Below are 13,260 nucleotides of genomic sequence, written 5' to 3'. Positions count from 1 at the left end.
ATGATAGCGTTCCCATAAGGACCATGTGCATGCCTGCGGGACTACCATCTGGTATGACAGCTTTCCTGAGTAGGGGTCCTTCATTGTCCGCTGTGGAGGAGTCCCTCTTGTATCTCATGTCGAGTTTCTGTCTTGAATTTCTCTCTCCAGTCACTCAATTCACCTGAATTATGGTGTCTTAGTGTAAGCAAAGTCCAGACCTGCTCCTCTCCCAGATGTTCCCCCTCCAGGGCCTGAGCCTCCCTGCAGGCCTCAGAGAAGGACAAGGTTGGCTCACGTCGCACCAGCAGCTGGAGCTCTGGCTGAGCTGCGCCGGTCTTCAGACCCAGAATTAGCTGATCTCGAGCAATGTTTTCATCTTGCGCTGAGCCCTCTGGTTCCTGCTCCCTCCACCTGCTGAACAGTTCTGTCAGCTGCAATATGAAGGAACTCATGCTTTCCTCTTCCTGTTGTCTGCTCTTGAAAAACTGAACCCTCAGCTTATTAACTTCAAACATGGACATCAGTCAGCTGATCAGAGGTCAGACTGTAAAATGTTTGTCTGTTATTATCCAACTCTCATAAGAAGAAGTTTGATTGACTGAAACAGTTTTTACACACAATGTCCTCATAAAGACAAACACACACACTCCTCCTACAAACACTTTTCTAGAAACCACAAACTTTATGTGTATAACAGTTTTTAAACAGAGGTACAAAGTCTTTACAGAGACAAATGATCAGAGGTCAGACAGAACAGCCTGTGAGTGTTTTACCTGGATCCACTGTGATAGAACACAACACCTTTAACACTGAGTGTCATTATTTATTCTGAGACTTCATCTTTTCTTCACAGAGTTCATCAGCAGAGCTCAGAGGTTCTCAGTGGTCAGTCTGTCCAGCAGCATCAAACACAGCTGGACTCCATATTTATGGTGTGTAAATGTAAAGCACAGCTACTACTGCTAACTACAACAGCCACAGACTAAATACTAAACTACCATTCTGGTCCTAACAGTCTCCATGCTGCACTCTGTAGACCAGCAGCTTTTCAGTCTGTCACTGATCATCTGATGTTGACTTCTACCAGTTACATTTACATTTGATTGTGTTCCAGCTGCTGGAGGAGAACATCAGCAGGTTTGTGAAGAACGAGCTGAAGAAGATGCAGAAGGATCTGAATCCAGATTACCCAGAATACTTAGAGAGTCAGAGTGAGGATGAGGAGGTGTTGGACGGTGAGGAGGAAGAGCAGAGGAGGAGCAGCAGAGAGGCATTTCTGAAGATCACAGTGCACTTCCTGAGGAGAATGAAGCAGGAGGAGCTGGCTGAGCGTCTGCAGAGCAGTAAGAGGATTTTAACAGATTTAACATGATGGAGAGGAAATGGAGGCAACATGGGAGAGGTTTATATTTCTTACTCTGCTGTTAATATGATGCACACATCTGCATCAAATCTATGAATTCTTCTGAGCTGTTTTCAGATACTGTTTGTCCACAACTGATGAGCTGAATAGATTTCATAGTGGAGGAAAATATAAACATCTGCAGTTTAATGTTTACATTCTACCAATTTACTGTAGAATCATCTGATTGATTTCATTTGTTGTTTGTTCATTCAGGAACTCCTGCTGCAAAGTGTCAATATAAACTCAAGTCTAACCTGCAGAAGAAGTTCCAGTGTCTGTTTGAGGGGATCGCTAAAGCAGGAAACCCAACCCTTCTGAACCAGATCTACACACCGCTCTACATCACAGAGGGAGGGACTGCAGAGGTCAATGATGAACATGAGGTCAGACAGATTGAAACAGCATCCAGGAAACCAGACAGACCAGAAACAACAATCAGACAAGAAGACATCTTTAAAGCCTCACCTGGAAGAGATGAACCAATCAGAACAGTGATGACAAAGGGAGTGGCTGGCATTGGGAAAACAGTCTTAACACAGAAGTTCACTCTGGACTGGGCTGAAGACAAAGCCAACCAGGACATAGACTTCACATTTCCATTCACTTTCAGACAGCTGAATGTGCTGAAAGAGAAAAAGTACAGCTTGGTGGAACTTGTTCATCACTTCTTTACTGAAACCAAAGAAGCAGGAATCTGCAGGTTTGAAGAGTTCCAGGTTGTGTTCATCTTTGACGGTCTGGATGAGTGTCGACCTCCTCTGGACTTCCACAACACTGAGATCTTGACTGATGTTACGGAGTCCACCTCAGTGGATGTGCTGCTGACAAACCTCATCAGGGGGAAACTGCTTCCCTCTGCTCGCCTCTGGATAACCACACGACCTGCAGCAGCCAATCAGATCCCTCCTGAGTGTGTCGGCATGGTGACAGAGGTCAGAGGGTTCACTGACCCACAGAAGGAGGAGTACTTCAGGAAGAGATTCAGAGATGAGAAGCAGGCCAGCACCATCATCTCCCACATCAAGACATCACGAAGCCTCCACATCATGTGCCACATCCCAGTCTTCTGCTGGATCACTGCTACAGTTCTGGAGGATGTGTTGAAAAGAAAAAGGAGAAGAGAGCTGCCCAAGACCCTGACTGAGATGTACATCCACTTCCTGGTGGTTCAGTCCAAAATGAAGAAGGTCAAGTATGATGGAGGAGCTGAGACAGATCCACACTGGAGTAAGAACAGCAGGAAGATGATTGAGTCTCTGGGAAAACTGGCTTTTGAGCAGCTGCAGAATGGCAACCTGATCTTCTATGAATCAGACCTGACAGAGTGTGGCATCGATATCAGAGCAGCCTCAGTGTACTCAGGAGTGTTCACACAGGTCTTTAAAGAGGAGAGAGGGCTGTACCAGGACAAGGTGTTCTGCTTCATCCATCTGAGTGTTCAGGAGTTTCTGGCTGCTCTTCATGTCCATCTGACATTCATCAAGTCTGGACTCAATCTGCTGGCAGGAAAACAAACAACATCCCAGATACGTTTCTACCAGAGTGCTGTGGACGAGGCTTTAAAGAGTCCAAATGGACACCTGGACTTGTTCCTCCGCTTCCTCCTGGGTCTTTCACTGCAGACCAATCAAATGCTCCTACGAGGTCTGCTGAGACAGACACGAATTAGCTCACAGTCCAATCGGGAAGCAGTTGAGCACATCAAGAAGAAGATCAGTGAGAATGTGTCTGCAGAGAGAAACATCAATCTGTTCCACTGTCTGAATGAACTGAATGATCGTTCTCTAGTGGAGGAGATCCAACAGTACCTGAGATCAGGAAGTCTCTCCACAGATAAACTGTCTCCTACTCAGTGGTCAGCTCTGGTCTTCATCTTACTGTCATCAGAAAAAGATCTGGACGTGTTTGACCTGAAGAAATACTCTGCTTCAGAGGAGGCTCTTCTGAGGCTGCTGCCAGTGGTCAAAGCCTCCAACAAAGCTCTGTAAGTGGATGAAACACTGGATATTTGAACAATTAATGAATATGTTCAATATAGATATAAGTAATACATTATTTTGTGTTCATTACTAATCCTTTCTTCAGGCTGAGTGGCTGTAACCTCTCAGAGAGAAGCTGTGCAGCCCTGTCCTCAGTTCTCAGCTCCCAGTCCTCTAGTCTGAGAGATCTGGACCTGAGTAACAACAATCTGCAGGATTCAGGAGTGAAGCAGCTTTCTGCTGGACTGGAGAGTCCAAACTGTGGACTGGAAACTCTCAGGTCAGGATAGAGCAGCTATTGTCCTGTTGTACTGAACAATGAAAATAAAGATTAATGTTAATTGTTCTACACATCTGTAGGATGCTGGTACATATGTGATTAAAAACATTGTGTTACCAACCTTTTTATATTTCCAGTCTGTCAGGATGTCTGATCACAGAGGACGGCTGTGCTTCTCTGGCCACAGCTCTGAGGTTCAACCCCTCCCATCTGAGAAATCTGGACCTGAGTAACAACAACGTGCAGGATTCAGGAGTGAAGCAGCTTTCTGCTGGACTGGAGAGTACAAACTGTGAACTGGAAACTCTCAGGTCAGAATAGAGCAGCTATAATTTCTTTGTCTTGAACAATGACAATAAATCTGATTCTGAGACTTTATACAGATTAATGTAAATTGTTCTTCACAGCTGTAGGATTCTAGTACTTATGATTAAATGATTATGATATGATTAAAACATTGTGTTTTCAACCTTTTTATATTTCCAGTCTGTCAGGATGTCTGATCACAGAGGAAGGCTGTGCTTCTCTGGCCTCAGCTCTGAGCTGCAACCCCTCCCATCTGAGAGAGCTGGACCTGAGCTACAATCATCCAGGAGACTCAGGAGAGAAGTTACTGTCTGCTGGACTGAAGGATCCACACTGGAGACTGGACACTCTCAGGTAGGTGTAGAAACCTTTAAAATATAGATAAATGTAAAAAAAATGAAAGGAAGTGTGTTTCCTGTAAACTACAGATAGATTAATTCAAAGACTACATTAACCATGATCCTTTGTTTTCTTGTGGGTTTCTGTCCTGTTTGTTGGGTATGTTCAGTATGTTATGAGTGATGTAATCTAAACCAATCAGAGATCACTTTGGGGAAGGCAGACTGTAGCCACATGTGTGTGAGGAGAGCTGTGTGTGGGTGTGAAGTAGAAAACTAAGGGTGAGGCTGAATAGTGTTTTTTGTTTAGGAAGCTTCCTAACTGAGTGAAATGACCCAGTAGTATCTAAATGTCATCTATGACAAGAGCTGGTTGAATTCTCTAAATGCTAAGGAACTATGATTCAGTGCTTCCTTTCTAACCTCCTTTAGCACAGAGTACACCTGACCATCCTTTATGAAAGGAGAGGAGATAATACTGTCCCAAAATTCCTTGTGGCAGCAATATTTAACACGACCAAGTGACGGAGCATTCACAAACTCAAACCATTAAACCCACATTAAATGTCCACAGTGGTCTCTGTGTGTCCTCTGTCCAAAGCTGTGTTCAGCATGTTTAATAACTGGATTAACTAATATTAGGGGAGGGGAAATATATCCATTATACGATGCATCACGATGCAGACGTAGTCGACTCTGCATCAATTCAAAAAAGTCAAGAATAATCACAGTAAAGATGCACATGCATGTCAACCCTTAAGTGAATTGAGAGTCAGGAATTAAGTCCATGTAACTAAGGCATATTACAGCACATTACAATACAATGCAGTACAGTACTTGAAGAATGAGGACGTTAGAAAAATGGGGATTTTTTGAAAGAGATAAATACATTTGGGGAGAACTATGTTCTTGATAATATTAACACGCCCTATTACAGAGAGGGGGAGAAGTTTCCATTTATCTATCATAGTTTTAAGATTTCCAATCAAATCCAAAAAATTGATCTTAAAAAGAAGCTTTGTGTTACAGATAGATAGATACATTTATCTGACACAAGCAATACATAGAAATACATATGTCTGCACTTGTCAGGGATTAAACTAAAAAGTCCAGGACTTATTTCCATCGTTGTCCCTGTATTTCGGTTTTGGGCAATTTTAATCCCTAGATACACAAAGTGATCAGAGGAAAGTTTAAAGGGTAAATTACCAAGAAAATGTCTAGAGTGAAATCAGCTTCACCAAGAACAGGAATGTTCAGTGCATTAAGAGAATCAGAAATATCCACATCAGTGTCTTTAGACTTAGAGGCATATAACTGACTATAAAAGCTAAAAAATGATTAATCATCTGTCATTGATCAGCTTTGGATCAGATATCAGCTGCCCCTTAGGGAACATCATTCTGTGTATTGGCCTGTCAGCTTGCACACCTTTTAACTGTCAAGCAGTTTATCAGCTTTATCAGCTAACTCAAAATGCTTTTGTTTAAGCTAACGAATACGGTTTCCAACCGTCTCTCCAAGAATATGGTTGTACTCATATTTTATTTTTAAGATGGCATTGAGAGTGTCTTCAGAGTTTGAGTTTCTATAGACATCCTCATCCTGGCTCTCTTACTAGCTGACTGGTACGAGATGATGTGACCTCTCATTACTGCTTTGAAAGACTCCCAAAGGGTTGAGTCTGAAACCGCGTCATCATCATTGAACAGCAGAAAATCTGAGATCTTGGATGAAACATATTCACAAAAACATTTATCTGAATTTAGGGAGGGGTTATATTTCCAATTATATTGACGTGTATGAAGATTAAAATTAATTTTCATTGAGAAAGGGGCGTGGCGAGCGGAGTGTGAATTTGGTTCCTCAACAAAGCCACCTTGGGAATTGCACCCAAGGAATTATTTATTTATTTAAATAAATACTTCATTACAAAATATGTATTCTTTTAAAAATTACCATTCACACAAAAATAATGAAAAAAGGGACCCTAATCAGGGGCTGAGGCCTACCGGTAAATAAATTAAAGAAAAGGATTCACCCAGACACACACTCTGTGATATCACCAAAATCCAAAGAAGCACAGCCTGCGGCAACTCAGAAGGATTTAAAAAAGGAAGTTACGACGGAAATATTTAACCCAAAATATACCAGAAAATATACAAATTAAAGCAAGGGACAGTTCACAACATAAATAAGCTAAACACAATTACCTAAACAAAACAAACAATATATTTAATCAAGATAACAATAAAGTAAAGAAAACAAAAGAACACTTGCCCCAAAGAAATATCTAAATATATAATAAATCTATTGAAAGTAAATGGGTAAATCCCCAAATAAATTAAAAAGAAAACAAAAGAATACAAATGATCCAAAAATAAATGGATTAACTCTTCACAATCATTCAATTAAAATGAGAAAATTAAACAGGTTAAAAATGTGGTAAACTTGTGAAACCCATATCAACCTCAGTAGTCTCTGTTCTGTTGGTGAAATGTGGGTTTCCTGTAGGAAAATGATTTCAAGGATTTTAAGAGTGCAAATACTTTCCCCCTCTTAAGGGCCTTACCAAGACCTCTGCAGGTCCAAGAAATAAAAGTGATTGGGCTCAACCCTGACCTATTCAGATGGTCATTCTACATTTAAAAAAGACCAGCAGGTAATAAAGACTTACCTGTGGCTAATAAAAGTCTGGCAGTGTAACAGTTAACAAGAACCCCAAAAACACTTTAAAACCTAATACAACTTAATTATCCAACACATTAATTCACATAGATTTTAAAATGTATCATTGTGGCAGTCGTTTAGAAAAGGAAATTAAGAATTTAAAAATTGATGTACCAGATAAAAGTGATAATAAACCAAAAAAAAAAGATAAATATAATAATAAAAATAGTAAAAAGAAAAAGAAAGTGTACATTTTTTTTTGTTGTTGTTGTTGGTTGTTTGTTTGTTTGTTTGTTTTTACAAAATTTCATCATCAGAGTCTGAGATGGAGTAATGATAGGGATCAGGAATGCGAAATGAGGTTGAATTTTGATGATCATTGTTAACATTCATATGAACATATGTAGAAGATTGGATTACCTTTTTGGTGAGTATGTCAGATAGCCATTTCAACTTGCAGGGAATTATGATGCAGAGCAAAAAGAAAATAACTACAACTGGGATGATTATTGTTAGAAACCATGATGATCATTCTTGGCCCCAAAGCTTTAGCCAAGAGAACCTGGTTGCTAGAGCATGACAAACCAAACAGTCACCAGGAATCTTCAACTCTTTTTTGTTTGAAAGAGCTAGGGCACATGCACTGTTGCCGTTGCATTGTCTGAGGGCTTGTTGCACTGCGTCATCTTTGAAATCAGTGGTGTCCGGGTGGTAATCTTCTGTCTCAGAGTTCGGTGGAATTGTCTTTAGTTTGACCGTGTGTTAAGTGGGATGCCATATGAGTGTGGTGGCTCATTGACATTGACTCTATGATCTCTGTTTGGAGCAAGATTTTCATTTGTGGCAGCCACAACCAAATGCCAATCATGTGGGCCACAGAGATCTCTGCATAGGTACTTATCATATTTGGCATAATGTGCATGAATTTGACCTGATCGCCAAATTTCAGGATAAGCACTGCAGGTGAAAGTTGTATTTTGTCCTTTGTTCAGAGAGACAGTCTTGGTGGGTGTGTAGGTGTGTAAGCCTCTATCAGCATCACTGCCCATGACAGGAACAGGATCAGCTGGTGCATGATGTAGTTAGATGGGAAGGAAAAAGTTTGTGTTGTTACTTCTGTACGTCTAGTTGATGTTGAGTTCACAGAGTTCTCCCTCGTGTTGTTCTCTGTTGTGCTTATCTGTCGTTGTGTTGTTCGTTTTTGTGCCGTTCGGGTTGTCGGTCGAGTCCCTCTGTTGGCTCGGGAACCTTCCTGCAGTGGTTGGCGTGTATCCACGTTGTTCTCTCAGCAATCTTCACAGCCGTATGTGTCGTCAGGAGCACTTGGAATGGACCTCGCCAGCGTTTGGAGTGCCAATGCTTCCTTCTTAGGTCCTTTGTCACCACCCAGTCACCAGGCTGGAAGTCATGGAGCAATGTGGAAGCTGGTGGTGGAAGGGCTGACTTCACCTGCTGTATTATGTGTTGCACAAACCATACATGATAAACAAAACTTCTGTAAAAAAAAACTTTGGTGAACCAGTGTTGGGTTATGGTATCCAGTATCCCCCCTTTTGACACATGTGTCAGCTTTGCAAAGTGAGGAAATAAATGTTTAGGTAGACATGGTTTGTTATCGGGTCCTTGCCACACTGCTTCTCTCTGTGTGGCACCGCAGCATTTCCACAGAGCCTTCTCTTGTGGCGTGGCAAAGGATTGTATTGCTTCAAGGGAGATGGGTATGGAGGCTGGAGTTAAAACAAACAAAGGATCAAGGGTAATACGTTGGAGTGCTACTCTTTTTGCATCAACATTGGCTCTTGCGTTCCCTAAGGAGACAGTCTGAGTGGTTAGTATGAGCAAGGTGTTTACAAACAGCAATTGAGGTTGGGAGCAAAATGGCATCTAGAAGAGCTGCAACCTTGTCATGATGGAGTGAATCTGGGACAAGAGTTTCATGGTTAGTGACAACAGCAAATCCTATTCTGTTGCGACCAGTTTGTGGGTCACGTGAAGCAGATCCATCTATAAAAACAATCAAATCAGGATTAATTAATGGTGTTTCTTGTAGATCTGGGGCCTGTTTCAGGAAGCAGGTTTAACTAACTCTGAGTTAAAACCTTTACTCTAGGTTGACCAACTCTGAGCTGTCAAACTCAGAGTTTTCGGTTTCAGAACAAGTGTTAACAGTTAGTTCAATCAACTCTGAGTCAAAGTAACTCTGAGTGAAGCTTCTGCATGAGGAGATACCAAGCCCTCATCAATGGAGCACAGATAACATGATTCACCATGACAACAAGAGAAACAAAGGGCTCAGTCCTCCCACTTCTCCCCAAAGGAGTTAGAAATATTAATGAATACATGCAGACGATGAGTATATTTAAGAAAAGTATTAATGAAAACAAGAGAAACATTTTGTCTCGAGTGGTTGACTTATTCAACATTTATATTCTGTGTGTGTGTGCGTGGCACATTTAACATTCATGCAGACCCCAACAGGTACAAAACATAGGCCTACTTGGCAGCAACTGAATATGAAATATAAAAATATAGCTCAAACAAGTAAGGTTATTGATTACAAACAATTGTGGTGTTGTTTAGCCTGCCCTACCTCATTAAACAGCATTTAAATGCTACATTCAACATGTTATATATATTTCAGTAGTTGATCTTCTAAGCAAAGAAGAAAGTCAATTTTTCAGCCATCCCAACACTGCCAGTATTTAATATTGTCTATTTGAAAGCAACAACTACATGCCTTTATACATACAACACTAAAAAAGTAAACGTTTAAGTGTAATAGTCAAATTAAGTGTTATGTTTGGGCACTTGGCACTTTCACCGTAATTTAACAGTAGCTGGTATAGAGAGAGAGAGAGAAAGTTCCTCACTGGTATCGAACCAGCGACATTGCCACTGTGAAGCATGCGCAGTAACCACTTGGCTATCAATCACCTTCAAATATTGCCTTTGTGACAGCCCGACAGACGGTTGCCTTGGAAACATGAACTTGAACAGAGAACTTATTCTGAACTGAGAGCATGTCCATGTGGTGTCGTACAGACGATACGAGGGCTGAGAATATTGTTCAGATAAATTATTGATTGTACAAAAAAATGGAAACACTCAAACAGAACATCATCAGAGAATGATACAACATTCTAGCAGGGTCTGATCACCCTCTGACGGAGATTTATGCTTCGTATTTGTGCTTCAATATTAACAGACTCTTTAAGAAAAGGACACACCATGTCTGACTCCTCCTTCAGTCTGCGGGCTTCAACTAAAAAGGAGGAGAAACTCAGGGTTAGTTGAAGAAAACCTGCCAGCGAGCAGGTTAGGTTCACGGAATATGTTGCCAGAGTAACTGACTCAGAGTTAAGCTGAACTGGCTTTGTGAAACCGAAAAACCAGAGTTTCCCTCATCTCAGGGTTAACTAACTCAGAGTTCTCACTAAACCTGCTTTCTGAAACGGGCCCCTGGTCTTGGAGAGCAAACCTGTTGAAGGATAGCAACACAGTTATGTTCTTGTTCATCCTCAGGCGTATGGAAGAGAGAGGCAGGGTTTAAAACATTGCATCTTTGAACAGTGATATTAGACATTTCTAAAAGCACAGTGTTGTATCTTAGCCGTTGTGCTGTGGAGAGGTGAGAAGTTTTTTGTTTAAGTAAAATCATAGACACAGCATGTGGGACCAGGAGAGTTACATAAGAAAAATAAACTACGGGAAGTAGTTTATTTCCGTGATCCTGTAACAAAAGAGAAGTCATACATCCATTTGTCTCATATGCCGTTTGAGTGAACGGCCTGGTAGGGCTAAGTAGTTCCAGAGTTGGAGTGATCTGTAAGGCAAGCTTTTAGTTCAGTGAAAGATTGTTCTGAGCTTTATTGTAGATGGTGGGACTTTCACAATAACCTCGGCACAAGCGAGTGAATGTGTAGCCTCGTCCATTGAAGTTGAAAGCAAAGCAAAATTGACTTTCTGGATGCACTGGAACACTGAAGAAAACATTAGAAAGATTCACCATTGAAAAGAATTTTGCATTTGAGGGAACTTGAGACAAGAGTCATCACAGGGAATAATTACTCCTGCTGCTTTAAGAGACTCAAAGACTGATGTTATACCATCGATGGCTTCTTGTTTTAGTGGGCATTGAGCCTTGCAAGGTCTAAAGTCAGATTTTGATTTTATGATAACAAGTTTACAGTCTTTGATGAGGCCAACATCATACTTACTAACAGCCCACAGTGTCTTAGGGACTTCCTGTAGGGCTGTAATAGCTGCAGCTTTCTTCGGACAAAAAAGAAAAAGAGTTAGAAGTGCTTTCAGGTACCAGCTGGATTTTTTTTTGTAGTGTGCACAACAGATGTTAAATTTTTACAATAGCACTGCAGTGTTGGTGAAAAAAAAATAGATCGATCATATGTTTTTTGCCAATCCGCTGCGCGCTGACATGATTTTATGAATGGGCCCAAATCATGCCAGTTATCTGATGTGTGTTTTGCAAGTGTGATGTGCGGGACTGAATCAGGTATTGTATACATGTTTGATTGAGCTGATGTGAGAGAGACTGATATAGCACATCCGTGCTGTGTCCAATATATGTGTGTTAGTTTAAGCTTTTCAAATCTCTCTCTCAGCCAGCTCTCTTCATATGGCTCATCAGGTTCTGGTGACACATGAGAAGTACAATGCAGGTCCTCTGGTGTCATGAAATCAGTTGCAGTTGTTAAAACTGTCTTTTTGGCTTCTGTGACAAGTTCAGAAGAGACTGTTGTTTGCAATTTCCATTGATATGCATAGAGTAAATTTGGGTTGTGGTGAACAAAAGAATGTGAAAGATAGGGTTCCAAATCAGATAGTCTGTGAACTTTGACACCTTCTGGGGTTGAGTTTAGACAAAGGCCTAATTTGCACATTAAATCTCTGCCCATGAGATTAATGGGACAGACTTCAGAGAGTAAAAATGTATGTTTGAAATTTGTATGTGGTCTATCCTCACATTTAAGTGGGACAGTAATGTTCTCTCTGATTGTTTGACCTGATGAACCAACAGAATAAACATGATTCCCACTCAGTTTTGGTTTTGTAGTGAGCTCTAGAGCTCTTATCACAGAATGTGTAACTCCTGAATCAACTAAAAATAGAACATTTTGTTCAACTATGATCAATGTATGTTTGGGAACTCTTTTGAAATGATCAGATGTATATTGAACATATGTTAAAGCAATTTTGTCTGAGGTCTCAATAGATTGTGTGTTAATCTGCTCAGTATGTATGTTTGAGTGTGTGTGTGGTGCAGTACCTTCTTCTGGCTTCACAGGTTGGTTGAGCTTGTCAGCAAGAGTCCATCCCTCTCCGACAACCCCCGACCACCGTCAGTCTGATGTGTTCTCTGGAATTGATGATCTTAATGTGGGACGGTCACGTTTAAAATGTCCAGATTGGCCATAGCGGTAACAGACATCATTGGGAAATCTTCTTGGAAATCTGTTTTCCCCATTCTTGTCTCGGCTGTGTATTCTTTGTTTGCGTTCATGATGTGGTTGTCTGTTGTCTCGGACTGTGTTGTACATGGTCATTGCTGCCATGTGAAGTTCTTTTCGTGTCTTTTTCTCATGAAGTAATTGGTCACAGGCATGTATGGCGTGTCTGCGAAGTTCTGCTGCTGTGATGTCAGCAGAAGTCCATGCACGGAAAACCCATGTTGTACCTTCTGGTCCCGAGAATTCAACCATGGGCATGTTGAAGGCTGTATCTTGATTGGAATGACGTAGTCTGTGGGCAATTGGAGAAGAATGGTTGTCTGAAGAGTTTTTCTGGTTGAGCAGTCGCATCAGGATGAGCTGCTCCTGTTGTGTCATGTTGAAGGGATCTGGTTCTCTTGTAGAGTTGTATGATGGTGGAGCTGAAGGATGGGAGGGTGGGTTGCCGTGGAGGTCTGGATCCAGCTTCAAAACTTCAGCCAACTGTGGAAACAAAGAAGAAATCTGCAAGTCTGATGTTCTTGCAGTGTTTAAATCTTGTTTTTCATTGGTTTCGGTTCGCTCGTGTGTAAAAGGTAGTTGTTTTTGCATTAATTTCCTATTTCTTGTGTCTGCTTCCCCTTTCCAAATCTGCAAACATTCTTTTTGACCTTCCATAATTTCCAATCTTTTTACAGATATTTTCTTTTTCTTTCTCATTTCTAGTTCTTTCTTTTTTAGTCTTTCTTCTAATAATAATACATTTTTTAAACCGAGGGATCCCCCTAATGGGAATCCAAACTCAGCTGTCCAGACATTTAAATATTTTAAAACTTTATCCCCATATTTCCTT

General features: G+C 41.0%; 1 protein-coding gene across 1 annotated transcript in view; it reads left to right on the top strand.

Moving 5' to 3' along the window:
- Nucleotides 1–1,132: 1,132 nt before the first annotated feature.
- LOC128377450 (NLR family CARD domain-containing protein 3-like) overlaps nucleotides 1,133–13,260 on the top strand; it is a gene marked incomplete at its 5' end in the record, with an annotated part of 42,355 nt that continues 30,227 nt past the window's right edge. The window contains 4 exons of the mRNA XM_053337402.1: nucleotides 1,133–1,325; nucleotides 1,601–3,371; nucleotides 3,473–3,646; nucleotides 4,133–4,306. Coding sequence (XP_053193377.1) covers nucleotides 1,133–1,325; nucleotides 1,601–3,371; nucleotides 3,473–3,646; nucleotides 4,133–4,306 — 2,312 coding nt within the window. The remainder of the gene's footprint in view (nucleotides 1,326–1,600; nucleotides 3,372–3,472; nucleotides 3,647–4,132; nucleotides 4,307–13,260) is intronic.

This window comes from Scomber japonicus, chromosome 17 (genome assembly GCF_027409825.1).
Source record: "Scomber japonicus isolate fScoJap1 chromosome 17, fScoJap1.pri, whole genome shotgun sequence".
Lineage (NCBI taxonomy): Eukaryota > Metazoa > Chordata > Actinopteri > Scombriformes > Scombridae > Scomber > Scomber japonicus.
The sequence above is the reverse complement of the archived record's forward strand: the minus strand, read 5'-3'. Positions and strand labels throughout refer to the sequence as shown.